General features: G+C 47.0%; 2 protein-coding genes across 6 annotated transcripts in view; one reads left to right on the top strand and one right to left on the bottom strand.

Moving 5' to 3' along the window:
• Nucleotides 1-70: 70 nt before the first annotated feature.
• Nucleotides 71-11,283, bottom strand: THAP8 (THAP domain containing 8). Its single transcript, XM_049621959.1, has 3 exons — nucleotides 10,997-11,283; nucleotides 771-963; nucleotides 71-538 (listed from the first exon to the last, which is right to left on the bottom strand). Exons 1-3 carry the CDS (start codon nucleotides 11,077-11,079, stop codon nucleotides 143-145), a joined length of 672 nt encoding a protein of 223 aa, XP_049477916.1. The 5' UTR covers nucleotides 11,080-11,283; the 3' UTR covers nucleotides 71-142.
• The window catches only part of WDR62 (WD repeat domain 62), a 44,889-nt gene continuing 29,231 nt past the window's right edge, over nucleotides 11,271-26,928 (top strand). The window contains exons 1-10 of one of the 5 annotated variants that reach the window (XM_049621942.1): nucleotides 11,271-11,359; nucleotides 11,585-11,992; nucleotides 15,154-15,245; nucleotides 16,122-16,184; nucleotides 19,209-19,266; nucleotides 19,496-19,666; nucleotides 20,426-20,563; nucleotides 20,981-21,163; nucleotides 23,388-23,548; nucleotides 24,741-24,930. In XM_049621942.1, coding sequence (XP_049477899.1) covers nucleotides 11,816-11,992; nucleotides 15,154-15,245; nucleotides 16,122-16,184; nucleotides 19,209-19,266; nucleotides 19,496-19,666; nucleotides 20,426-20,563; nucleotides 20,981-21,163; nucleotides 23,388-23,548; nucleotides 24,741-24,930 — 1,233 coding nt within the window. In that variant the 5' untranslated portion in view covers nucleotides 11,271-11,359; nucleotides 11,585-11,815. Of the gene's footprint in view, nucleotides 11,433-11,584; nucleotides 11,993-15,153; nucleotides 15,246-16,121; nucleotides 16,185-19,208; nucleotides 19,267-19,495; nucleotides 19,667-20,425; nucleotides 20,564-20,980; nucleotides 21,164-23,387; nucleotides 23,549-24,740; nucleotides 24,931-26,928 lie in introns of those variants that run through there. The other 4 variants (XM_049621941.1, XM_049621943.1, XM_049621944.1 and 1 more) reach the window with 4 other exon arrangements.

Genomic DNA, 26,928 nt, shown 5'->3' with positions numbered 1-26,928 from the left:
ATTACCCTGCTCTGACCAATAGTGGGTAGGCATTGCCAAACTGACTTTTTTTTTCAAGAAAAGCCAGAAATGTGGAAACATGAATGAAATGTTCTGACTTTTAAAGGAAAATACATATGCCACGGGGGCCAGGTGGCCACATTCACCAGGCAGAGCAGGTCCTGGTGCGCCCAGCCGGCAGGCTCTCCTTGCACAGCTGCTGCGCCAGCTGTTCTAGAGCCCGCAGCTGCACCTGGTGCTGCTCCTGGCGCCGCTGCAGCCTCCGCACGCGACGTTGCAGTGCTCCCAGGATAGTGCCCAGTCCGGCCAGAGGGTGCTGGGCCTGGACTCCAGGCCGTGGCCTGGCAGGAGCAGGAGGAAGGATCAGGGGGGCCAGGAACACGGTGGCTGAGGCCTCGGGGCCTCTGGGTGCTGGCCCTAGTACCACAAGGTGCACAGGGCCAGGGGCCGAGAAAGCTGGGCCAGGGGTCGGGGGCGTGACGCCTGGTGGGGAGGGAGACACGACTGGCTTCTCGGTGCTTTGGGTACTCTGCTGCTTCTGGAAGACAAAGCATGGGGTGGGGGGCATCAGGGCCAGACTCCAAGGGGTACTGCCATCAGGTAAGGCCAGACCTCAAGGAGGAACTTCCCTCAGGAGAGAAGGGCATAGGGTCAGACTGGAGGAGGGACTTCCCTCAGGAGAGGAGGGCTGGGGATCAGACTCCATGGATTATTTCCAGGTGGGGAAGACTGGGGGTCAGACGCCAGTGGTGGGACCTCCCTTTGCTCACCTCAGTAGGCGGCGCTGGGGAGAAAATGGAGGGCACTGCATCAGGCCGCAGGTAGCGCACACCCCAGCGCCACTGGAAGCAGGAAGGTGTGAAGTGCTCACTGCACAGGTGCTGGTGGCAGCTGGGCACCCAGTCCTCATGGCCCATGTGCCGCAGCCAGGCCCGCAGCCGGGGGCCATCCTTCAGTGGGAACCTGCCAGGGGCAGTGGGGTTACGGGGTCAGTGGGGTTATGGGGTCAGCAATATCAGGTCCGGTCACACCCCTCCCTGAGGACACACACATCGGGAGGTCCCTGGGCTCCAGACCTCTGTCTCTCCAGGCTAGAAGCTGGCCCTGCCTCCTGCCCAGGCCCTACCACCAACCCACATCCCATTCTTCCACCTTTTAAACACCCAGCATCAGCCCACCTCTCCTACCTCTGTTGCCCCTTCCATTCAGCCTCCATCCTCTCCTGCCTGGGCTTTTGCAACAGCCTCCTTCCTGATCTCCCTTACCCACAGCGACTCTGCCCTCCCCCAGCAATCTGCTCCTCTACATGAAGCTGAGAGAGTAGTTTATGAAACTGGACAAATCTACAAAGTAGGAGATTCTACATTCATGGGGGTAGGGTGGGGTTATAGGTTAAAAGAGATTTAAGGAACACCCAATTGCAGGTTATAGACCTCGTCTGCAACAAATCATTCCATAGAAAGCATTTTAAAACAGTTGGGGAAAATTGAGCATGAATTGGGCACTGGATAGTTGTAAGAAATTAATTTTGCTAGGTATGATAATTGTCCTGGTTTATGTTTTTAAAATAGTCATCTGTTGGAAAAACATTCTGAAATATTTATGGGCAAAAGAACTAATATCTGGAATTTACTTTAAAATACTGCATTAAAGGGGTGCCTGGGTGGCTCAGTCAGTTGGGCGGCCAACTACAGCTCAGGTCATGATCTCATGGTCTGTGAGTTCGAACCCCACATGGGGCTCTGTGCTGACAGCTCAGAGCCTGGAGCCTGCTTCCAATTCTGTGTATCCCTCTCTCTCTGCCCCTTCCCTGCTTGCTCTCTGTCTCTCTCTCTCAAAAATAATAAACATTAAAAAAAATTTAAAAAAAATAAATAAAATACTGCATTAAAGGGGTGCCTGGGTGGCTTAGTCGGTTGAGCATCCCACTCCTGGTTTTGGCTCAGGTCATGCTCTCACAGCTTCATGGGTTCAAGTCCCACATTGGGCTCTGCGTTGGTAACACAGAACCTGCTTGGGATTCTCTCTCTCCCCCTCTCTCTCTGACCCTCTCCCACTCATGCTGTCTCTCAAAATAATAAGCTTTAAAAATAAATAAATACTGTATCAAAGGTGTAAGTAGGTGGAGGGTAGATGAAAAAGATTGGCAAAATGTTGACAACTGGTAAATCTGAGTGATAGATATATGCAAATCCATTTATATGACTATTTTTTGGTGTATGCTTGAAAACACCTGATAAAGGTGGGGTTTTTTTTAATATTTACTTTTGAGAGAGAGAGTGCAAGTGGAGGAGGTGCACAGAGAGAGGGGACAGAGGATCAGAAGCGGGCTCTGCACTGACAGCAGAGAACCTGATGCAGGCCTCGAACTCACAAACCGTAAGAGCAGGGCCTGAGCTGAAGTTGGACGCTTAACTGACTGAGCCACCCAGGCACCCCTGTTAAAAGGTTTTTAAACAACTCAACAACAACAAAAATAACCCCATTAAAAATGGGCAAAAGACTTGGGGCACCTGGGTGGCTCAGTTGGTTAAGTGTCTGACTCTGGATTTTGGCTTAGGTCATGATATCCTGGTTTGTGGGACAGAGTCCCAAGTCAGGCTCTGTGCTGACAGTGTGGAGCCTCTTTGGGATTCTCTCTCTCCCTCTCTCTGCCCCCCTCTCTCTCAGAATAAACAAACTTAAAAAAAAAGTTTTAAATAAAAAAGAAACAAACGGCAGTGCCTGGGTAGCTCTCAGTCAGTTACTTGTCTGAGTCTTAATTTTGGCTCAGGTCATGATCTCACTGTTCGTGGGTTTGAGCCCTGCGTCAGGCTGTGCTGACAGCCTGCTTCAGATTCTGTGTCTCCCTCTCTCTCTCAAAAATAAACATTAAAAAAATTTTTAAATGGTTGATATGGTAGATTTTATGTTACATGTATTTTACAATTAAAGGTAAAAATTAAAAATTAAAGTTTAAAAAAATGAATGAAATAAAAGCTTTCCCTGTGGGAGTGGGTGGGGATTATCTGAGACTCCAGACTGTCCACAATGGAGACCTCATTTTCCAGCTTCATTTGCAGTCAGGGGCGGCCACATAATTGAGTTCTGGACCATTTGTCCTGTGGCAGCTGTCAGAAACTGGGAGACATTAAAGGTTTATTTTAAGCCGTTAAATTTTGAGATAGTTTGTTATGTAGCATTAGATAACTAGTATGGTCAGTCATCCACATTCCACCTGCACAGTATCTTCTATATCTGCCACATGATTTACTTAATATTTTTCTTAAAACTGACCAACTTTAAGTATTTAACAAAGATACCTCAAAGAGAAAACTTTACACCACAATTTAAGATGGAAAAACCAGTATTGGGGCACCTGGGAGACTCAGCTGATTGATCTCTCAGGTCATGATCCCAGAGTTGTGGAATGGAGCCCTGTGTTGGGTTCTGTGCTGAGTGTGGAGCCTGCTTGATTCTCTCTCTCCCTCTGCCACTATCCCTGGCACTCTCTCTCTCTCTCTCTCTCTCTCTCAAATCAAAAAAAAAAAAAAAAAAAAGTCATACAGTTCTGTTAAAAAAAAAAAAAGAAGAAAAGTAAAGAAAACCGTATCAATTCCATGAACAGGAGTTGACCAAAAAAAACAGCTAGATACCTTCATCTGCTGAGGGCTTTGAGGCCTGCTCTTTGTTAAAAGGGCAGAGGAAGGGTGTTAGAGACTGCGGGACAACACGATCCCTAGGAGACAAGGTAACAAACTCGGGCACAAAAGGAACACTATGGAACCCTAAAACAGAACGTGGAGGCACTCAATGAACTGACATGCTATTGTCAGGCATACACGTTATCTGAAAAAAGCAAAGTTCCAAACAGAGCAGATCAGCTTTTAGTAATTGTGGCAGGCTCAGTAATGGCCTCCAAAAGATATCCATGTTCTAATCCCTGGAACCTGTGAATACTACGTTGCATGACAAAAGGTGTGATTAAGTTAATGGTCCTGAGATGGGAAGTCATCCTGGATCTTTCATCTGGGCCCTAAATGCAATTACAGGTATCCCTGTAAGAGGGAGGCTGAGAAGATGTTACCTCAGATGAAAGCGGAGAAGGTGATATGAGCACAAAGGCAGAGATTGGAATGATGCGGTCACCAGAAACTAACTGGAAGAGGCAAGAAATGGATTCTCTTACAGCCTCACAGGGAGTGCAACCCTGCCAAGGCCTTGATTCTGGCCCAGTAAAACCGACTTGCACTTCTGGTCTCCAGAATTGTGAGAGAATAATTTCTGCTGCATTAAGCCATCAAGTTTGTTTCAGTATCCACAGGAAATTAATACAGTAATAAAGGGTGAAATTAGGACATATATTCAGATTTGCTTGTATATGCATAAAGAAACTGGGAAGGCAGGGGCGCCTGGGTGGCTCAGTCAGTTAAGTGCCTGACTCTTGATTTGGGCTCAGGTCATACTCTCAGTGTTCATTGGATCGAGCCCTGCGTTGGGCTCTGTGCTGCTAATGTGAAGCCTGCTTGGGATTCTCTTTCTCCCTCTCTCTCTGCCCCTCCACCACTCACGTATAAGTGCTGTCTCTCAAAATAAAGAAATAAACATTATTTCAAAATTAAGAAAAAAAGGAAAACAAACTAGGAAGGACACATAAAAAAGGAGTTGGGTAGGATGGACAGAGATGGGGGTGGGAGCAAGACTTCTCAGCCAAAAGGCAGACAGACAGGGCAGGGGGGGACGGGGGGGGGGGGCACAGCTAATGCAAGAGGACAGAGGGGCTGACTCAGAAGAGCTGTGGCACCCAAAGAGCAGAACCCCAGGGCACACAGCCAGGAACTCTGGCTGCTGCAGTCCCTTTCGTCTCTGTTTGGGATCCAAATCCTCTCATCAACCCCATTCTGCCTGGACACACACAAGAAATCTCTTGCAGCAGCCCCCTTCTTGGCAAACCCTGCCCCCTTCTTGGCAAACACTGACAAGTGACTACTCCACTTGCCCTTTTCTTCTTCCTTACTAGCGAAATTCCAACTTTAGTTGAGGTCATAAAGTGTCATGCTAAAAGACTATGTTTCCCAAGTTCCTTTGTGTAGGTGGGACCATGTAACTAGGTTCTGGACAATGAATACTTTTGAGTTGTGTAAGAAAATCTGGAATGGTACCTGAAAGGCGAGGGGGTTCTCACATGGATCAAGGGGCAAAGGAGGAAAGTACAAAATCTCTTCCTAACTTGGTCTTTTTCTTATTCTTCTTTATTCCTCTGAATGGCAACATTTATAATGGACTCTAAAAATCTACCATAAGTGGGCAGTGTCCTCCTTTTCTATAGAACGCTTTAGTCTTGTTGGTCATCCTTGTAGGTCATGAAGTGGTATATGCTGTTAGAAGTTCTTTTCAAAAGAAAAAAAAAGAAGTTATTTTCTTCCTTACTAACAATCAATCCTAATGGTCTTCAGGGTGGTTAAATGCCCAGCTAAAAGACTACATTTCCTAGTTTCCTCTGTAGTTGGAGGGTGACCAATGATGGAGAACTCACCATTGGGTGGGGTTTCTGGGAAGGCTTTCTTTTTTTTTTTTATTTTTTTTTTCAACGTTTTTTATTTATTTTTGGGACAGAGAGAGACAGAGCATGAACGGGGGAGGGGCAGAGAGAGAGGGAAACACAGAATCGGAAACAGGCTCCAGGCTCCGAGCCATCAGCCCAGAGCCTGACGCGGGGCTCGAACTCACGGACCGCGAGATCGTGACCTGGCTGAAGTCGGACACTTAACCGACTGCGCCACCCAGGCGCCCCTCTGGGAAGGCTTTCTAAAGGGGGCTAATTCAGTTTGCAGTTGGAGCCCCTTTCGCTCTTCTTCCCTTTCTTCCCAGGAATGATACATGGCACTTGGCAGCCATCTTGGATGGAAGCAACATACTAAGGATGACAGGACAGAAAGAGAGGAACCTCAACCCTAACGATTGTGGACATGCCACACTGGTGCTGGTCTGTCAACCTCTGTATTTGTTTTATATGAGAGAAAAATAAACTCTTGGTAGATTATGTTATTGTTCAAAATATTCGCTGCCCTTCCTCACTTGAAGATTATATATCTCTACTCCAAAGACTTGAGGCTTGCCATAGACTTGCTTTGGCCAAATGACTGAAAGTGACATGGGCCACTTCTTTTTTTTTTTTAATGTTTATTTATTTGAGAGAGAGAGAAAGAAAGAGAGAGAGAAAGAGAGAGAGAAAGAGAGAGAGAGTGAGCAGAGGAGGCAGAGAGAGGAAGAGAGAGAATCCAAAGCAGGCTCCATGCTGTAAGCTCGGAGCCCAATGTGGGGCTCGATCTCACAAATTGTGAGATCATGACCTGAGCCGAAATCAAGTCAGACACTTAACTTACTGAGCCACCCAGGTGCCCCTGGGCCATTTCTAAATATAAAATTTGATGGGAGCCAATGGGTGATTCTCCCTACTTTCTCTTTTCCCCCTCCTATAAGACCAGCAATATTCCATGTAGGAGAGGCTCCTTCAGCCTGAGACCCCAGTTAAGATATTGTAGAGTAGGTCCACAAATGGTCTGCAGAGGACATAGTGTGAGTGAGAAATAAACCTTTGCTGTAGTAAGCCATTGAGATTTTGCATTTGTTACGGCAGCATAATTTAAACACACTCTATCCTATAATCTCCATAATCTTTTTTAGCCAGTAATATTTCGTGACTTTCTTACTGCCAACCAAATGCAATTCCTGATAGGTCCCCCATGAGAGAGGACTCTCATACGTGCCTGAAAGGGCCTAAAATAGAACTAATGAATGTTTCCTTTGGCTGCCTGGCAGGCTCTTGTTATTCCCTGGCAGCCACATCCCTCTTTGTTTCTCCTTCTCCTTTTGCCTTCTCCTGAATCTCCTTTGGAAATAGTCCCTCACCAAACTCTTAACTAACTATGTGGCTTCTGCAAAACTGACTCGGGGTGAGTCTAGAGATGGAAATGGGTTAGCCTGTGTGAGGGACAGCCTGATTGCCATTGGTGGGATTTATTTTATTTAATATTTTAAATTATTTATTTATTTTGACAGAGTGTGGGTGCACACCCCTGTGCACATGTGGCAGAGGGGCAGAGAGAATCCCAAGCAGGCTGCTGCTGTCAGTGCGGAACCCAACAGAGGACTCGATCCCACAAACCATGAGATCATGACCTGAGCAGAAATCAAGAGTCAGACATTTAACTGACTGAGCCCCTGGGCGTCCCTGACGGGATTTAAACAACACAGATATAAGCTGATCTTTATGAAGCCATCCGGCTGCTCTGCACAGTCATTATTCTCATTATTATATGTGAAGCATTTAGAACAGTTCCTGGCATATAGTAAGTGCTCTTTAAGTTCTTGTTCTTGTAAGGGCCACAAGAGTGGAAGCAGGGAGGTCAGGAAGCAGCTCTCACAATGTCTCAGTAATAGATGATGACAATCTGAATAGCAGAGGTAATGAGAAATGGTCAGACTGGAAATTTAGGGTTTTTTTTGTTATTTCCTAATAGTTTAGTTAGGAGTTTCCCATTTGCATTTATAACTGTATTGCCAAGGTGTTAGGGGTTTTATTTTGATTGGGTGGAGATGTGTTTGGGAGGTAAAGTCAAAGGATGGGTTAATGGACCTGACTGGGGCAGTGGTGCTGAAGAAAGGATCAGGAGTGACTCCCACGTTGTGTGTTCGGTTCTTCAATGTTTGACCCTTCACTTATCCATGAGTTGTCAGGACAGGAACAGGATCTCTCAGGGTCCTTTGTGTCCAGCAGGGATTTCCTTTCTCCTGGAGATACTGAATTCATAAACAATGCCAGAGCAATATATTTTATAAAGCAAATCTGGACACACTGATTTAGGTTCGAAGACTCCTCTGCATTATTCCTATTCTGTACCAGGGCCCCTCAACTGACATGGGCTGCTAGGTTTCCTTAGGAAAGCCATCTGAAATGCATTAATCGAATTCATCCAACCAATATTTACTGAGCACCCACTATGCGCCAGGCACTGTTCTAGGGCTGGAGAAATAACAGAGAGCAAGGCAGAGAAAAATCTCTGCCTTCATAGAGTGATATTCTAGTAGGGAAGACCATAAATGAATACATCAAATATGCGACATGCCAAATAGTGGTAAGCATTAAAGGGAAAAATAAAACAGGAGGTGGATAGGGAGAATACATATGTTATCTGGGAAAGGGTTATCATTTTACATAAAGTGGTGGTCATAAAGGCAAGAATTTTCCATGCAGAAGGAAAAGCACACAATCAGCAAAACTAAAAGGCAACCGACAGAATGGGAGAAGATATTTGCAAACGACATATCAGATACAGGGTTAGTATCCAAAATCTATAAAGAACTTATCAAATTCAACACCCAAAAAATAAATAATCCAGTGAAGAAATGGGCAAAAGACGTGAAAAGACACTTCTCCAAAGAAGACATCCAGATGGCCAACCGACATATGAAAAATGCTCAACATCACTCATTATCAGGAAAATACAAATCAAAACCACAATGAGATACCACCTCACACCTGTCAAAATGGCTAACATTAACAACTCAGGCAACAACAGATGTTGGCGAGGATGTGGAGAAAGAGGATCTCTTTTGCATTGTTGGCGGGAATGCAAACTGGTGCAGCCACTCTGGAAAACAGTATGGAGGCTCCTCAAAAAACTAAAAATAGAACTACCCTACAACCCAGGAATTGCACTACTAGGCATTTATCCATGGGATATAGGTGTGCTGTTTCGAAGGGACACATGCATCCCCATGTTTACAGCAGCACTATCAACAATAGCTAAAGTATGGAAAGAGCCCAAATGTCCATCGATGGATAAATGGATAAAGAAAATGTGGTGTGTGTGTATGTGTATATATATATATATATATATACATACACATACATACACAATGGAGTATTACTTGGCAATCAAAAAGAATGAAATCTTGCCTTTTGCAACTACGTGGATGGAACTGGAAGGTATTATGCTAAGTGAAATTAGTCAGAGAAAGACAAAAATCATATGACTTCACTCGTATGAGGAATTTAAGAGACAAAACAGATGAACATAAGGGAAGGGAAACAAAAATAATATAAAAACAGGGAGGGGGACAAAACAGAAGAGACTCATAAATATGGAGAACAAACTGAGGGTTGCGGGAGGGGTTGGGGGGGGGGGGATGGGCTAAATGGGTAAGGGGCACTAGGGAATCTCCTCCTCCTGAAATCATTGTTGCACTATATGCTAACTAATCTGGATTTAAATTTTAAAAAATAAAAAATAAAATTAAAAAAAAAAAAAGAAGGAAAAGCACAAAGCCCCTGTGGCAACAATGTGCCTGGCATGCTAGAGGAACGTCGAGTAGCCAGTGATGCTGGAGAACAGTGGTAAGGGGGAAGAAGGAGGAGGGAGATGAGTCATACAGAGACTAGGGATCGAGCTCCTGTAGAGCTCTGTAGGCCTGTCTGCTCCAGCCTCACCTTGTCTTTTATGAGTGACGTGGGAGCCAGGGGAGGGATCTGAACAGAGGAGGACTCTGATCTGACTCAGGTGTACACAAGTTCCCTGTGACTGTGTGTGGAGATCAGAATGTGGGAGTGGGTTGATCAATGAAGAGGCTACTAAAATGGTGCAGTCAGGAGGTGGTAATGGCCAGAACCAGAATGGAGGCAGAGAAGGGGGTTAGAAGTGGTCAATTCTGGATAGATTTTTAAAGGGAGAGCCCACAGGATCTGCTGACAGACTGGATGAGGAATGTGTCCTGGCTGATTCAGACTAAGGCCCCCAGGGACACACCTGTAGTCAAAGAAAGTCAGGTTTATGTACCACAGCAATGAGGGAAACTGCACACCAGAGGTACTATAAGGAGTCTCACCAAACAAAGGAAAAGACAGGGTTATTATTTGGATTTGGGGGAAGGGGTGAAATGTAAATGAAATTGTTTAGCTAGGCTTAAAGCAAAGGAGAATTGTGTGTGAAGGGATAAATACTAGGTCTGCATTGCAAAGTGAGTCCAGAGTCCTGTCTCCTTGGAAGCAATACAGTTTAGGTCAATGTGGAAAACTGTGTCCACAAATGCCTTACCTGAAGCTCTGCCCCTGGACTGTAAACTGAGGCTGCTTCTCATTGTAAAAATGACTTAACTCCCCCAGGTGTTCAGTGAGATGTTTCATTTTTACCGATATGATCTCAAACAGCAAAGTTTATCATCATCCATGTTTTTACAATGTTTTAAAAGTAGACTCCATGCCCAACATAGGGCTTGAGCTCACGACCCTGAGATCAAGTGTCTCTATCTACTGAGCCAGCCAGGCACCCCAATAGTCTAGGATTTTAGAGAACAAAGTTTCCTAGTAAAAAGCTCAAAGAAGGGGAATTTTTTCACTTACATCTGCTGCATGTCCCTGTGAAAAATATAGAAATATTTTTTTCCTATTAACTCTTCAGCCGGCCTTTCCCATGTCTTTTATTCCAGCCGGGGAATAATAAAGAGGAAGACAGATTTTTTAAAATTATCTTTGTTTTTTTACAGTTCAAGCTAATTTTTACTTTAAGTGTGAGGAAAGAAAAGAGGTAGGGAGATGACTCTAAGGTTTCTGGCCTAAACAACAGGTAAGATGAAGTAAGTTATTAACCGAGATAGGAAAGGTTGTGGAAGGTTTGGGAGGGAGACAAGATCAGGAGCTCAGTTTCCGATGTTTTGCGTTTGAGATACCTCAACTTCGTGGACATGACAAGCGGGCAGTTGTAGGCCCCTCCCTACGGTCCCACTTCTTCCGCTCGCCCCTTTCACTACCTGTAGTTAATCGTCTACACCTGCGTTTTAACACATCTGCGCCTTTGCGTGTTCTGTGTTTACTGCTGAGAATACCGTCTCTTCACTTTGCTAACCCTGTTTTTAGATACCTGCGGGCTGGACCAGGTGCCGGGCAAAGGGGCAGTTATCCTCGGGCCCCGCCCCCGCAAGCCCCGCCCCGCAAGCCCCGCCCCGCACTTGCGCTCACTTGTAGAAGCTCACAGGGCGGTTGTCAGCGCCCAGTCGGCCCGCAGTGTTGGAGCAGTTCGGAGCACGGCAATACTTGGGCATGGCTCTTCAAGCCCGTTGAATCCTGCCCAGTCTGCAGCCGCACTTTGCTCCTCGCGAGGCTCCACAGAACCCGGCCCCACCCGCGCGCTCTGTGCCCGCCTCACGTGATGGCCCTTGAAGCCTCATCACGTGCGGGGAAAGGGAGAGGGCGGCTGCGCACTAAGCGCCCAGTCGCGCTACCACAACTACGCCCTGGTCACGTGGCAAATGGGGAAAAGCGAGTAGGACGGCACAAAGCCAGTTCTTAGCCACTCCGACCTTATCTTGTGCTGGGAGACAGGTGATGTCACGGCTTTTCTGAGCCTGCGCCAAGTGGTCGGTCTCTTTCGGCCCCACCCTACGCTTATATCCGGGTGACTGTCCACTGCGTGGGCGGGGGAAGTGCTGCAAAAAGCGAACTGGGGGCTTTGGAGGCTTTGACCTTAGCTACGTAAAAGTTAAAACCTAAACGTTTGTTAATGATGAAAACACAGGCCGCAATAAAAATGCCATTTTGTTTAATCAGGCATCAAGTAAACTAACTATGGATCCACCCTGCCAGACACTTCGCTCCGCCTCTCAGCCCTCATTGGTCAAAACCTCGGCTCGGTAGCCCTGACATTGGCCAGGCCCGGGGCCTACCGCGTCCAATGGGCGGCGGCGCCGGCTTTCCCGCGGGCCGTTTGCTCTTTGAGCGGGTCGTGGAGGCGTCGGCGGCAGTTGGGAAGTGCAACGGTTGTCCTGCTCCGGCGCGACGATGGCGGCCTTGGGGCCCGGAGGCTACGCACGGAACGATGCAGTCGAGAAGCTGCCATCCGTCACGGTGGGAGTTCCGGCGCGGAGGAACCAGTGCTCTCCGCCTCCCGCTCCCCAACTGTGTCTCCGGCGGCGGACACGACTCTCGGCGGCGCCGGAGGACACGGTAAACAACCGGGTGAGGAGCTGTTTGCCTTGCCCACTCCAGTTCCAGGCTCCCTCCCAAGCTCCCCTGGACCCGCCCTTAGATCGTTGGCCCCGCCTATCAACCCTCGGCTAGTCTTCTCTAGCCCGTTTCGTCTCCTACGTCCCGCCCCGTTAGCCAAGGCTCCTCCCACTCTCCCTTCTCTCTCAGGTACCCATCATTTCTAGCCCACCTGTCAACCCCGGCTCTCTTAGCCCTTGGACCATTTTCGGGGTTCTCTCTGGACCCTTACCTCAGTGTATTTTAGTTCTGCTGATCACCTCCTAGTCCCGCCTTCCTACGTATCCCTTCAGTCACCTTTGGATGTCTCTCTGGGCCCTTCCATTTTTGTGACCTCGCCCCACGCTGCATCTTTAGGGTCCCTACCAGTGTTCAGTATCGAACCCTACCTATCTAAACTGTCCCTCAGCGCTACTCCGCCTTCCCTCCTCACCTGCCTTCTCTTTACTTCTCCCTTACCAACGTGGGATTCTTATTCCATATTGCCACCCTAAATTATGGAGAACATGTGAATAATTGTAAAATCTCAGCAACGCTTCCTGCGGGAGGGAGTACAGAACAGTTCCCTAAGTCTTTAGACACAGGAACAAAGATTTTGGAGCAGATAGAAGGATTTCCATTAGCACAGCAGCAATTTAAAAAAAAATTGTTCTCCAACTCTCTGAGCTACGAAGTCTGTTTTTATAAAACAGAAGTATTAATAACCATACCATGGGGTTGCAGGGAGCAGAAATGAAATGGTGACTATGACCTGCTTGGCAGAGTCCAGTTAGAGAGTAGAAACATGGTAGCTGCTGGTGGATCTTCTTCCTGCCACATGGCTTCCTGCTGCGCTCTGATTATATCACCCCTTCCTGGCTGCAGTTCCTGGTGGCCCCTGCCCACCTCTCTGGCTATACCTCCATGGTCCTCTCTCTCAAATGTTCAGTCACACAAGCCTGCTTTCTGTTTTCCTGAGGCTCCAAGCTCTTTACCACCTCCTAAGTGTTTGCTGAGTCCTCTTGGGTTTTTGCTGCAGTCCATCCGACTGGCTCCTCATCCCTCAAGTCTCAGCCTGCATATCCCTACCCTGAGAGGCCTTCCCCCAGCCTAAAACAGACACTTACTTTAATCTCTCACCTAGCACCCTGTACTTCACAGCCCTTACCTTGTAGGTTCCTGGAAGTACCTTGTGAGCACTAAACTATGTATAAAATAGAGGAATGACAATAGCGATTTCAGAGAGGCAGTAAGTAATGTGCACTCTTAACGAGTGCAACCTCTGGACCCAGAATGCCTGGGCTTAAACCTTAATTCTGTTGTTGTTGTTCTTTGTCTCCCCCTCCTCTTCCCCCCCCCCCCCCCCCCCCCCCCCCCCCCACCTTCTCTCTCCATGCCCAGCATGGAGCCCAATGCAGGGCCTGAACTCATGACCCTGAGATCAAGACCTGAGCTGAGATCAAGAGTTGGACTCTTAACTGACTGAGCCACTTAGGCACCCCAGTTCTGTTCTTGTTACGAACTTTTCTGTGCCTCAGTGTCCTTATCTGTAAGATGAAGATAATAATATAAATATTCCCTTGTAAGGTGTTTGTGAGGATTAAGTGAGCTCACATATGTTAAGCATTAGAACAATACCTGACGCATTGTAAATTCTCTATTAGTGGTAGCTACTACTGTTTTGATTGGGTATTTTTGGGTAATTGATGTCATTTATTTTTCTTGTTTGGTGGCACAGAGTCCATCTGGCTTACAAAAGATCTACTCTAAAAATGACCATTATATTATATTAATGCCCAGTAATGCTGATTGACAGATATAAAAACGATGTGAGTGCCATTGCCTGATTGCTTGGGTTAGAGTCCTGGTATGGCTCCTTCCTGGATGGGTTACCTCTCTGAGCCTCTTTATATCCTCGTCTGTAATATGGAGATGATGACAATAATGACCATATCACAGGGTTATTGTGAGTATTAGATGAGTCAGTACAGTTACAGGTATTTAAACAGTGCCTACCTCCTGGTAAATGCTCAGTAAGTGTTAGCTATCATTATGCTATGTTTGCCTCTCATTTCTGATACCAAGGACTTGCTTGAGAATGTTTTACTTTAATAATAATTAGAAACTAGTCTATTCCAGGGGTGCCTGGGTGGCTCAGTTGATTGAGCATCTGACTTCGGCTTGGGTCATGATCTCACGGTTCATGGGTTCAAGCCCCACATTGGGTTCTGTGTTGACAGCTCAGAGCCTGGAGCCTGCTTCAGATTCTGTGTCTCCCTCTCTCTCTGCCCTTTGCCCACTCATGGCCTGTCTCTCTGTCTCTCAAAAATGAATAAACATTAAGAAAAAAAAGAAACTAGTCTTTCGTTTTGAAAGAAAGTATGAAAGTATCACAATTCTATTAGTCTATACTCTAAATTGTTTTAATCAACTACAATAGAGATTTGCTCATTTAAATTACTTTGCTTAGAGAATTTTAAAATTTTCAATGTGATTGTTCACTTGTTTCTTTACTTGTTGAACCTCTAGACTGTAAATTTGTTGAGGGAATAGATGTTGTCCACTCTTGCTCACGCCTGTGTCTCCCCTGCAGGGCCCAACATATGGACTGGCTTTGGAGCCAGAGACTAGCTGGGTTTGTATCCCAACTTTGTCACTCTACAGGCGTGGGATCTTGGGCCTCAATGTCCCCATCTGTAAAATGGGGTGATAATAGTGCCTTCTTTCCTTGGGTTGTGAGGCTTCGAATTTTTCATCCTTGTAAAATATTTAGAAACTTATTCAGAGGTCACCTTCTCAATGAGGCCTTCTCTCTTCCCTATACTCCCAATCTCCTTCCCTGCTTTATTTTTCTCTTCTGCTCCTATCAGCACCTGGCATCTGTTTTACATGTTTGTTCTGTTTATTTTTTATGTCCTCCATCCCATCATGATTAGGACATGAGCTCCAGGAGGGCAGGGGTTTTTGTCTGTCTTCCTCATCGTTCTGTGTCCTTCAAAGGAATGTTGAGAAGAACAAATGTTAGCTGTTGGTCACATGACTGTAGAAGTTCGGTTAGTATTAGATGTAACAGGGACTGAATGGGTGGCTGAGGCAGTGGTGCCACGGAGAGCCTACTGGGACATGTCCTTCTGACTTGGACATTTCCCCCACAGGTGTCGCTCGAGAAGGTGCTTGGCATCACAGCCCAGAACAGCAGTGGCCTGACCTGTGACCCCAGCACAGGCCATGTGGCCTACCTGGCAGGGTGAGTGAGTGGGCGGGCCTTGGCTTTTCTGGCTGTAGGATGCAGGTAAGCTGCCTACCCCTGAGGACTGTGGAGAGGCCCACCTGGGTCTAGAACAGCACCCGGCATGTGGTGAGCACCATGAAAGCCTTACTGTGACTGCAGATGGGAGGTGGTGGCGATTCTGGGAAATACCCAAGCCATGGTGTCAGACAGCCTGGATTCGTGTCCCAGCTCCACCGTGTGCTCTTCTGTGAACCCCTGCTGCTTCGTCCATAAAACACAACTAGGAATATCCTCCTTTTGGGTAGTTGAGAGGACTGAAAGATCTCCTCCTGTTTATTCCATAAATACTGATCTAGCCTGGCACTGTTCTAGGCGCCAAAGACCCCTCCACTCCTGGAGGGCAGGGGCAGATCTGTAGTCCTTACTAATGAATAATATCTGTCTGTCATTGAGTCTTTACAATGCAGTCCAGGATAGAGGACAAGGGTGGGCTCTTGAATCTGTTATGGATTCATATCCCCACTCTGTTCCTGACCTGCTGGGTGGTCCTGGGCAAAGGATTTTCCCTCTCTGGGCTTCAAGTTTCCTCATCTACAACAGGGGGCTAAGATTTCCGACTTTACCTGTCATTTGTGAGGATTTAAAGAGATTGTGCACATAAGGTCTTTATTAGCCCAGTGCCTGACAGAAGAAGTGTTGGTTTCTATTTAAGAATATATTATCTAATAACTTGAAGTGTCCTAAAATTCTCAGCATTAGACACCTGGAGAAAGAGGAGAGAATCTTCTGTTCAGAGCCTTATTTATGTGTGGGCTCTTCTGTTGGGAATAGAATCATCCCTGGACCCCAATACTCCCCTCAGTTTGGGCACATTTCCCTCTTTCTCCCCAGCTGTGTGGTGGTGATTTTGAACCCCAAGGAGAACAAGCAGCAGCACATTTTTAACACTGCCAGGTAGGCTGGGGCCTGGACATTGGGTAGGGGTGGGGTGAGGGTCCCGGCACACAGCCCCTTCCCCACATGGCTTGGGAGTTCGTAGGTGGGTGACTAACTCATTCACTCACCCGTCGGTTCAGCGACGTTGTTGCTTTGTGCTAGGTAGTGTTCCGGGTGCTGGGGACAGTGAACAAAAGACATGAGAATCTCTGCTCTTGTAGAGCTGACAGTCCACCAGGGAAGACAGACTAAACCAGTTGACAAATTACTAGCCAACTCTGACCATCGCTATGGGGGAAATAACGAGGATGCGTTAGGGCACGTTTGCAGGCAGAAAATGAAGGAAAACCATATCAGAGGTCTCGGGGAGGGCCTCTTGGAGGCTGAGACCTGAAAGAAGTAAGGGAGTGACCCCCGCAAAAGTGTAGGGGGCGTCTTCCAGATAGAAGGAACAGCAAGGGCAAAAGGCCCTGCAGTGAGTAAGAATCTTGGTTTTTTGAGGAGCAGCCGGAGATTCTTTTGCCTGGAATTGGAGGAGGGGGCAAAGGGGAGAGGAGGCTGAAACAGAAGCTGCTTCTGGGTCTTAACAATTGTTTAACTTTTCACATTGAAACCATTTTAGATTTTAAAGAACAATACAAAGAATGCCTGTCTACTTTTCATTCATTTTCCCCAGATGTTGACCTTTTACCATATTTGCTTTATCATTCTCAGTCTATATACATAGTAATTTTTTTTTTGAACCATTTGAGAGTAAATTGGGGACATGATACCCCTGTGCCTCTAAATATTTCAGTGTGGATTTCCTGGGCATGGGGTGGGCATTATCCTTCAAAACCACAGTACATTCAACAAAGTCAGGAAATTAAAACTGGTACATCACTACCAACTAAGCCTCTTTCAAGTTTTACCATTTACCCCAAGAATATTCTTTAGAGCAAAAGAATTCTGTCCAGAATCACACGTTGCTCAGTTGTCTCTTTGGTCTTCTTCAGTCTAAAGCAGTTCCTTTGTCTTTTCTTGACTTTTATGACCTTGATACTCGAGGATGACAGGCCAGGTATTTTGTAGAATGCTCCACCCTTTGGGTTTGTCTGATGTTTCCTCATAGATAGACTGAGGTTCTGCATCTTTGGCAGGAACACCTCCGAAGGAATGCTGCATCCTCCTCAGTGCGTTCTGTCAGGCGGTGCATGATATTGACCTCTCTTACGACCAGTGGTGTTCCCTTGGGCCCTTGGTTAAGGTGGTGTCTGCCAGGCTTTTCCACTGTGAAGCTTCTCTTTTCCCCCCGGTGACTAGTGAGTATGTTGTGGGGAGCATCTCTGAAACTGCATGTATCACCCTGTTCCTCACCACACTTTCGTTCATGCTTCTTAGCATGGCTTTGACATTTTTCAAAGCCTCTGCAGGGAATTCTGATGGCCAGGGCTTTGCCCTGTCAGGTAACTTGGGCAGGACTTCCCTGTGTTGAGGTCTCCTTGTCTCAAAACTGGCTGAGAGACCTGAGTTCATGGAGCATGCCTGAGGAATAAGTGCAGCAATGCCCATAGAGCATTTTGTGGAGGGCCAGGCGCAGGGTCAGGGCACACGACAGGCTAGGAGTGGCTGCAGTCAACAGAAACCCATGAGCATGGCTTCAAACACAAGGGCATGCTCTTTGTGCTCGAAAGAAGTCTGGAGGTGAGGACCCAGGGGCTGGTGTCTCTGCAAGCCTCAGGAATCCCAGTCTGCCTGTCTTCTTGTTCCACCGTGCCTGTTGTGAGGCCTCTGTACTTGAGGTTGTCTCCTGGTCCAAGATGGAGTTCTGGCTGTCATGTCCGTCATTCAGAAGGGGAACGATTGGGGATCAGGACAAAGAGTTGCCTTTGAGAAGCTTTTCTGGAAATCCCACATGCGTTTCAGTTTACTTCTCACCGGCCAGACTAAATCACATAGCTGTACCTGTGTAGAGAGGCGAGGAAATATACTCCAGCTGGAGACACTGCCATTCTAATTAAAATTTGGCTTCTGTCAGCGAGGAAGGACGGGCAGGTGGCGATCGGGTAGGCAGCTTGCCTTATCTGCTGCCCTAGGAGTGGTGGGAAGACACCAGAGAGTTAGGTGATGATGATAAGTGTTCTATAAGATTGTCAGAGACTCAGAGGCATTCGCTTAGTTACCTGCACACCAACTAACTCACATGAGGGAGACCATTACTAGACCATTAAGGAACACAGGTAAAATAGGATTAAAAGAGAGAGTGGAGGGGCACCTGATGGGCTCAGTTGGTTGGGCGACTGATTTCTGCTCAGGCCATGATCCTAGAGTTGTGGAGCCCAGTCCCACGCTGGGCTCCGAGCTGAGCGTGGAGCCTGCTTGAGAGTCTTTCTCTCGCCTCCTCTCCCCAGCTTGTGTGTGCGTGCTCTCTCTCTCTCTCTCAAATAAAAAAAGAGAGAGAGAGGGGAGAGGAAAAAAACAACGTAGTCTGGGAACCATGAAACTTGCTGCCAGAGAGAACATGCAAACTACTCTGGTCATTCAGTCCTTGTGCAGGCTAGAGAGAAACATGTTGGTTGTTCATGGGTTTTCCAGAACACTTTGAATGTTTAGCAGTGGAGCACATGCTGTCTCAGTGTGATGTCTGCCAGCACCCCCCCCCCGCCCCCCCACAGTTAGGACAGATCGGTACCATTTCCTGCACCTGAATTCTCAGGGTTACAGGGTGGGTGGGGCCTTAGGGAGCCCACCCCTGCTGAGCAAGAGGAAAGGAAGGTCCTTGTACAGCGACCACCCTATCTATGTTTGGGGACTTTGCTTTTACGCCTGGTTTCCTGTGCCACTGACCCTCTTCTGTCAGTGGGGAATGCAGGGAACGCGCTGTATGCTGTGCTGGGCACACGCGCAACATTGGCTCTGTGGGAGCTGCTGGCACTCACCTCTCCTGGCCTCTTTCAAGGCTTGGGAGCAAGGAGTGGGCAGAGTTCTGTGAGCACAGCCAGGCTGGGACCTGGCTGCCTACCCTCCTTGGAACCAATGACCGGCGCCTTTCCCTTCCCTCAGGAAGTCGCTGAGTGCTCTGGCCTTCTCCCCTGATGGGAAGTACATAGTGACGGGGGAGGTGAGTTGTGTTTGTGAGTGGGTGGGGAGGGATCTTGGGGCCATTCCTTCTACCCCACAGTAGGCGTGGGAAGCCCCTAGAATAGCTTCTTCCTGGGCCAGAAAGCCCCATGGCAGATGGGGGAGGTGGCTTTGGGGCATACTGGGGCAATGCCAATTTTAGCCCCAGTAGCCCTTCCAGCCCCTCCTGGTGCAGATCCCAGCAGCAGTAATGGCCCCACCTTCCCCAGAACGGGCACAGGCCTGCTGTGCGCATCTGGGATGTGGATGAGAAGAATCAGGTGGCAGAGATGCTGGGCCACAAGTACGGCGTGGCCTGTGTGGCCTTCTCCCCCAATATGAAGCACATCGTGTCTATGGGCTACCAGCACGACATGGTACTCAACGTCTGGGACTGGAAGGTGAGAAGACTGGTGGGGGTACCCTGCAGCTCAGGCATTGAGCGAACTTAAATGAGATAATTTGGTAAAGTGTTCATTTATCCGGAAAATATTTATTGAGCACCTGGTGCATGCTGATCCCAGTTTTAGACACTTACTGTGAGGCATACGACAAGCTCTAACTAGTAGAATTACGTAATTATTCTCATACTGACCAGCTGTGACCTTGAGCAAGTGACTTTACTTATCTGTGGGTCCGTTTCCTCATCTGTAAAAAGGATACGTTAGCATCTCCCTTGTTGAGTTGTGAGAATTCAGTGAGTTAATATGCACTGAAAGGCTGGATTTGGGAACAGCTAGGGGAGGACTTGGAGGTGGCAGAAGTGGGTGGCAAATCCTGGCTCTGTTCACAACGTGCTGTGTGATCTTGAGCACATGACACTACCTCTCTGAGCCTGGCAGAGGTGGGGAGAAGCACCTACCATATAGGACAATGGAGAGGATTTCATCCTGCAAAGGCTCTGCCACGTGTGAGCTGTAGAGCTGGGACTCTTGGGGAGAGCTCTGGAACTTACGCACGCATGGAAACCTTTCCAAACCTCAGTCTCCTCTGATTAGTAAAGATAAGAGTGCCACACGTAGGTTTCCCCAAGGGCCCAGAGGGCCCCAGGAAAACTGACCTGGAGCAGGGGATGGCTGAGTGATACAGGGCTCAGGCACAGGCACAAATGATCCAATGGCTGGGTGCTAGTGTGAACTTCTGTGCATTGATTCTTCCAGAAAGACATTGTGGTGGCTTCCAACAAGGTATCATGCAGGGTCATCGCCCTCTCTTTCTCAGAGGACAGCAGCTATTTTGTCACCGTAGGGAATCGGCATGTGAGGTTCTGGTTCTTGGAAGTCTCCACTGAAGCAAAGGTAGGTTTCTGCCCCTGTCCCCTTAGCCAGGCCTGGCGGTTAACCATTAGGGGCAGTGTGGACTCCTGTTTCTACCTGAGATTTGGAGCCAGTTATCTCAGAGGTTGTCTGGCCTCTGGTTCAGCTTCTGCTTCTGGGCCTGCTCAGACAGCTCAGGCACTGTCAGGCCCTGCTGGGAAATCTCCTGACACACGGACCCTGGGGCCAGACCTCTTTTCTGGACTGCCACTTTCCAGCCACTCTGCCTAGAAGTGTCTGTTCTGCTTTTTTCTTCCTTTCTCCTCCATTTGGAGGAATTCCTCCGAGCCCTTCTGTTTAGCTATGTGTCATATCGTCTGGTCCTGAGAGTCCCATTGTGACCTTGCTGGGGTCGAGGCCATGCGGACAGTGTCTTACTATGCCCTGCTGTGCCTCCAGGTGACGGGCACGGTGCCCCTCGTAGGGCGTTCAGGCATCCTGGGAGAGCTGCACAACAACATCTTCTGTGGCGTGGCTTGTGGCCGGGGCCAGATGGCAGGCAATACCTTCTGTGTGTCCTACTCGGGCCTCCTCTGCCAGTTCAATGAGAAGAGGGTGCTGGAGAAGTGGATCAACCTGAAGGTACCCCACCCTCCCTGTCTGCCATCAGTGGGGAAAACACTCTTCCCAGGACATGTGTCTCTAGGGACATTCAGTAATGTCCCTGCCGGGTAGTTGATTCCACTAACTCTGGGTTTAACCTCTCAAAAGTTTTGCTTGTGAGACTTTTGGTGAGAAACTTTCCCTCAGTGAGCCTCAGTTTCCTCATCTGTAAAATGGAAATCCTGATGCCTACCTCACAGAGTTAATAAGGGAGTCCCATGAGATAATATATAGAAGGTGCTCAGCACAGTGCCTGGTACCCTGTAATGGGGTCAAGGTTACAATCGCTCTCCTGTCACTGTTTGATCCAGTTCCCATTTTTCTTCTTCACTGAGCACTCTTAACTGGTGGGAGGACTGCATTTTTTTTTTTAATCTAAGGTATGATTGACTTCATTTTTCATTCAAAAAAGACTATGTTAAAAATACATAACTTTTTTTTAAGTTTATTTATTTTGAGAGAGAGAGTGAGAGTGTGAGCAGGGGAGGGGCATAGAGAGAGAGGGAGAGAGAGAACCCAATCAGGCTCCACACTATCAGCACAGAGCCCGTTGCAGGGCTCAATCTTGCGAACCATGAGATCACGACCTGAGCCGAAACTAAGAGTGGGGTACTTACCTGACTGGGCCACTGAGGTGCTCTTAAAACATTTTATTTATTTTTTTAAAAAATTTTTTGAATGTTTATTTTTGAAGGAGAGAGAGAGAGAGAGAGAGAGACAGAGCGTGAGCAGTGGAGGAGCAGAGAGAAAGGGAGACACAGAATCCAAAGTGGGCTCCAGGCTCTGAGCTGTCAGCACAGAACCTGACATGGGGATGGAACTCACAAACCATGAGATCATGACCTGAGCCGAAGTCAGACGCTTATCCGACTGAGCCACCCAGGCGCCCCCTCTTATAACATTTTAAACCAAAGGATGGGGGCTTCTGGGTCTCTCAGTTGGTTAAGCATCCAACTCCTGATCTCAGCTCAGGTCATGATCTCACAGTACGTGGGATTGAGCCCCGAGTTGGGCTCTAGGCTGACGGTGTGAGTCTGCTTAGGATTCTTCTCTGCCCCTTCCCACTCTCATTCTCTCTCTCTCAAAATAAATAAATAAAAACTTATAAATAAATAAATAAACAAACAAAATAAAGGATGTTACATCTATAAATTGCAGAACTACTTTTCTTCAGGATCTGAGGGTTTGAATCCAAACTGTCTTCCTGTTCTGAGACTGGATGCCCATTGGCTATCAGCAGGAGCATAATGGTTTTCCCTCCTTTTCCTACTCCTGATTTTTTTTTTTTTTTTTTTTTTTTTTTTTTGAGAGAAAAGAGCATGCGAGTCGGGAAGGGGCAGAGAGAGAATCCCAAGCAGTGCATAGCCTGATGTGGGGCTCCATCTCCCCTGTGAGATTGACCTGAGCTGAGATCAGGAGTTGGACGCTTAACCGACTGAGCCACCCAGGCACCCCATCCTACTCCTGCTCTTGTGGCTCCCCTCCAGAACTCACCTTTAGGGTTAAAGGAATGGTGTCAGGCCTGTGGAAGAATTCAGAGTTTCATCTGTTTTTCCTAGTTGGTTAAACAGCATTTGTTTTTTTCTCGTTTGAATCCTCTTTCTAGAACTTTGGCAGCTTAAGCAAGTCCAAAGCTTTTGACAGATGGATGGTTAGCCCCTGAGCAGTTGTCATAAATGACAACTTATAAATTAAGTTCCTCTAGACTTGGACAAACTCCTGTAATCTGTATCCAGAGGTCTGGCACTTCCTGCCCTGTCCATCTGTGTGTTCTGGCAGGATAGATGGCCCAATTGTCTTTCCTGTATACGGTAACATTTTTCTGTGTTGCTCTGAAGTATAATCTCTGAAGTTGTTTTCAAACAATAGGGAGTAAAACGTAAGCTTCAAATTCAACCCTGTTACTGCAAATTACCTATCTGAAGTCACAATCTGCTGAACAGATTATTTTCCACACACAGCTGAGTTCCTCTGTAGACAATAACAATTCTGTCATAATTTGTGCCTCTGTCTGCCTGCTGACATGTTTCTTTCAATGGTGACTGCTACATCCTGATTTCAAAAGTCTTAAAATTTGCTAAAATAGACTTCTCAGACCCAAAGAACTATAAGGCTTCTCTGGAGGCTGTTCTGTTAGTCCCTGTGTCCCTGAACTGGGCCACATGGAACACCAAGTACACTTGTGTTCCCTTTGCCCCCACAGGTCTCTCTGTCTTCCTGCCTGTGTGTCAGCCAGGAGCTCATCTTTTGCGGCTGCACAGATGGGATAGTCCGCATCTTCCAGGCCCACAGCCTGCAGTACCTCGCGAACCTGCCCAAACCGCACTACCTTGGGGTGGACGTGGCCCAGGGCTTGGAGCCCAGGTACTGCCCAGCAGGGGGAAGGAGAGGAGCCCACTCAGTCTGTCCACTGACATTCACTCATGCTTCCGGCCCCATCTACCTATCTGGCCAGCCCTGGGCTGGAAGGAGACAGCTATAACGAGGCAGCAAAATCTCTGCCACCATGAAGTCTGCAGTCTAGTGAGGGAGCTTGATGATAAGCAAGTACACAAACGAGACCATTTCAGATAGTCATAAATGCTGTGGTGAAATAAAGCAGGGACTCAGGAAGGAAAGTGCCCGGGGATGGGGCTGTGTTGATTGGCAGCCAGGGGAAGTGTCTTTGGTGAGAGGGAGCCAGCTGTGTGGAGAGCTGGGTCCCAAGAGCAAGCGTAAAGACCTGAAGGGAAAAACACCCTGGGCTTGGTGTGTTGCAAGAACAACTAGGGACTGTGTGATCAGAGCCTAGTGTACCAGGGGAAGATGTTGGGAGACAGGTCTGAACATTTATGGAGACTGTTAGGGGAAGCTTCCTTCCAATAAAGGAAGTCTTTTCTGATGTCAGTGGGCAGCCTGATTTCAGGCATTGGCATTGGTTATATGGTCAGGCCTTGAGCATTAGATCCCTCTGGCTGCCATGTTGAGAGGGGGTGGAAGGGGTGAGCTGTGCTGTATCTTCCCCTTTGTTGTAAGGCTGTTTGGTGTCTGTAAAACGTAGGACCTACCTCTCATGGAGACTGGGAATTCAGTGTCGCTAAAGCTCTCAGATCGGCGTGTCATAGATGCTCAGTAAACTGTAGTCTTTGTAGGGAGGCCCCAGGTCAGGGGACAGCTCCCCAGCCCCTTGCATAGGGATTTTTGATCACATGTTGGTGGGGCCAATGAGAGAGAACTGAGAACTGATGGTATGTGCCCATCATCCTTCCATGCTCAGAGAGAGGATGGAGCTTGGGTTGGATTAGATGAAGGGAGAGAGATGTCAACAGGAGTCAAAAATTCAAATGTTCTCAGGGGCCAGCCAGAAGCTTCCAGTTTACAACCTTTGGACTAGAAGCAAAAGCAAAGGAACTGGGAGGGAGGAAGGAGAAGTGGAGTCGGAGTGGGAGATGGACCATCCCAAATAAAAGGAATGGCATTGCCAAGCAAGAGGCAGCTAGCTCAGGTGTCACCAGGAGCAGCTGTCACTACTCACGGTGACATTGATGGTGACTGATGGCACATGTGGCCTTGTTAGCTTCCTCTTCCACAGAAAGGCAGAAGCAGTCTACCCGGATACGGTGGCACTGACCTTCGACCCCATCCATCAGTGGCTGTCCTGCGTGTATAAGGACCACAGCATCTACATCTGGGATGTCAAAGACATCAACAAAGTAGGCAAGATGTGGTCGGAGCTCTTCCACAGCTCCTACGTCTGGAACGTGGAGGTGAGTCCCTGTTTTCTTCCCTCTGCCCCTGCTCGGCTCCCATCTGGGGCTCATCTGGGGAAAGCTTCCGCAGTTTAGGGAACCCATTCAGCTCTTCCTTCACAAGATCCCAACTTTGTGCCAGATGCTGTTCTATCTAGGTGCTGGAGACACAGCTGGGAAGGAAACTGATGAAAGTCCTGCATTCGGTGGGGAGAGTAAACCCACACGTCATCAACACTAACCAAGCAGCACTACCTCTCCAAAGAAAAATAAAACAGCGTAGGGCAAAAGGGATCAAGGGTGCTATTCTAGAGAGGGGAATGATCAGGGAAGTCCTCTCTGAGGACATGACATTCAAGCAGAGACCTGCAGGAAGCGAGGCATGTGGCCACTGGGGAGAACAGTGTCAAGAGCGTGTGTACCTTGGAGAGCTTGCTGTGGAGGCCATTTGTGTAGTTTAGTGCTTTTCTAAGTGTTGAAGTTTTCTGAGAATGAGTCTTTGGGATGTTTTCATTCTCTAAAGCTGTTCTAATTCCTTGCACATAAGACAACCAGTGGGGAAATAGTTATATTCTACCTTTTTTTTCTTTTTTTGTCCCTCAAATTTCTTACTGATAGAGCACTTGTCCTAGAGAAATTATGTTTTTGGTGGCCCAGTTCACAACTGGGAGAAATAACTTGATCTGTTTGAATAAGCATTATTTAGCCCTTTGACTGCTTGAATCCATCTGCCTTCGTAGATCTGAGTTTTCTGCTGATAGCACTTTTCTCTTAACAAGCATGTTGTTTAAATAACTTTAAATTTTTGTATATAAATATATTCTCTTTGAAAAACAGGTGAAATATTTCAAAGCTAAAGACTGTTTTGATCACTTCCCTATCCCCCAATCCTGCTCTCTCTCACCTTCACCTTTGTTGTTGGTTTAGTATATGCTCTTTCAGTTCATTTTCATGCATCCACCTGTTATTTATATATCTGTCTCTTCAACAAAAATATCTGTGGGTGCATCTTTTTATCAGTTCTGGAAAGAACAGCCAGTACAGACTTAATAATTGCCTCTACCCTGTTCTTTCTCTTCATCTGTAACTCCAATGTCCTGTCTCTATCCCTCATACTTTTTATAAATAGAACAGATCTAGAAAACCACACAAAAGAAATGTACAGTTTATTAATAATTGTTAGCAGCTATTGGTGCTCAATGCATAGATCCATTTATTCCTTGGGGGTTGCAATATGGTGATATTCTAATTCTATCATTTCTTTTTATTAGTTGGACTACTTATATGAAGAAACAATTCCCCTCATCTACCATTTGGTCACCCAGTGGTACACTTCATATAGGAAAGGCAGGATAAATGCTTGATTCTTTCCCTTTATTTACCAGTTTTCAAGATAATGAATTGGTTCCCTGTCCTCTAAAGGTAACTAGTTGTTTTTATTTAATATCATTCTAAACTCATATATGTAAATATATTGGATATATTTTATATATTGCAATTATTATTGCAATTATTAACATTATTAAAGCTCAAATTGTCCCATCTTTGACCAGTGGGAGCATCTTTAAGTTGGCTCCTGAGTCCTTTGGACATGACCCTAGTAATCTTTCTTTGGTAGCTTCCTTGCTATTGGAGATGACGAGATGTTCCAGTTGCGTCTTGTACATTTCCTGTCCCAGACCTGGAATCAACCATTTCTTGAAGAAGCCCTGAGTTTTTGTTTTGTTTTCAGTGTGAACTGGTATTTCAAATCCACTGTCTGAGTGCTGGGGATGCTCATAGGTATTGGATTGATCCTTCCAGAATCCTAAAGACACGGGGGATGATGGAATTAGGATATCTCCCCAGTTAATCATTTACTTATTCCCACATTATATGTACAACAGTCTGAGAATGACGATTACTCAATTTTGAAAAGAGTTTAAAACTATTTTTTTGCCTATGTTCTCTCCATTCGCCCCCATTTTTATTAAACGTTTTTTTTTTTTTTTTTTTTTTTTTTTTTTTTTTTTTTTT

Source organism: Panthera uncia (assembly GCF_023721935.1).
Source record: "Panthera uncia isolate 11264 chromosome E2 unlocalized genomic scaffold, Puncia_PCG_1.0 HiC_scaffold_19, whole genome shotgun sequence".
Classification (NCBI taxonomy): domain Eukaryota; kingdom Metazoa; phylum Chordata; class Mammalia; order Carnivora; family Felidae; genus Panthera; species Panthera uncia.
This window is presented reverse-complemented; position numbering and strand designations above follow the sequence as displayed.

Excerpts from the sequence above, each read along its gene's own strand:
- THAP8 (XM_049621959.1), bottom strand. The coding sequence starts at position 11,079 with ATGCCCAAGTATTGCCGTGCTCCGAACTGCTCCAACACTGCGGGCCGA. Across the intron at positions 964-10,996 it reads CGCCCTGTGAGCTTCTACAA|GTTCCCACTGAAGGATGGCC; the intron begins GTGAGCGCAAGT and ends TGCCCCTGGCAG. Across the intron at positions 539-770 it reads CCCCAGCGCCGCCTACTGAG|AAGCAGCAGAGTACCCAAAG; the intron begins GTGAGCAAAGGG and ends TTTGTCTTCCAG.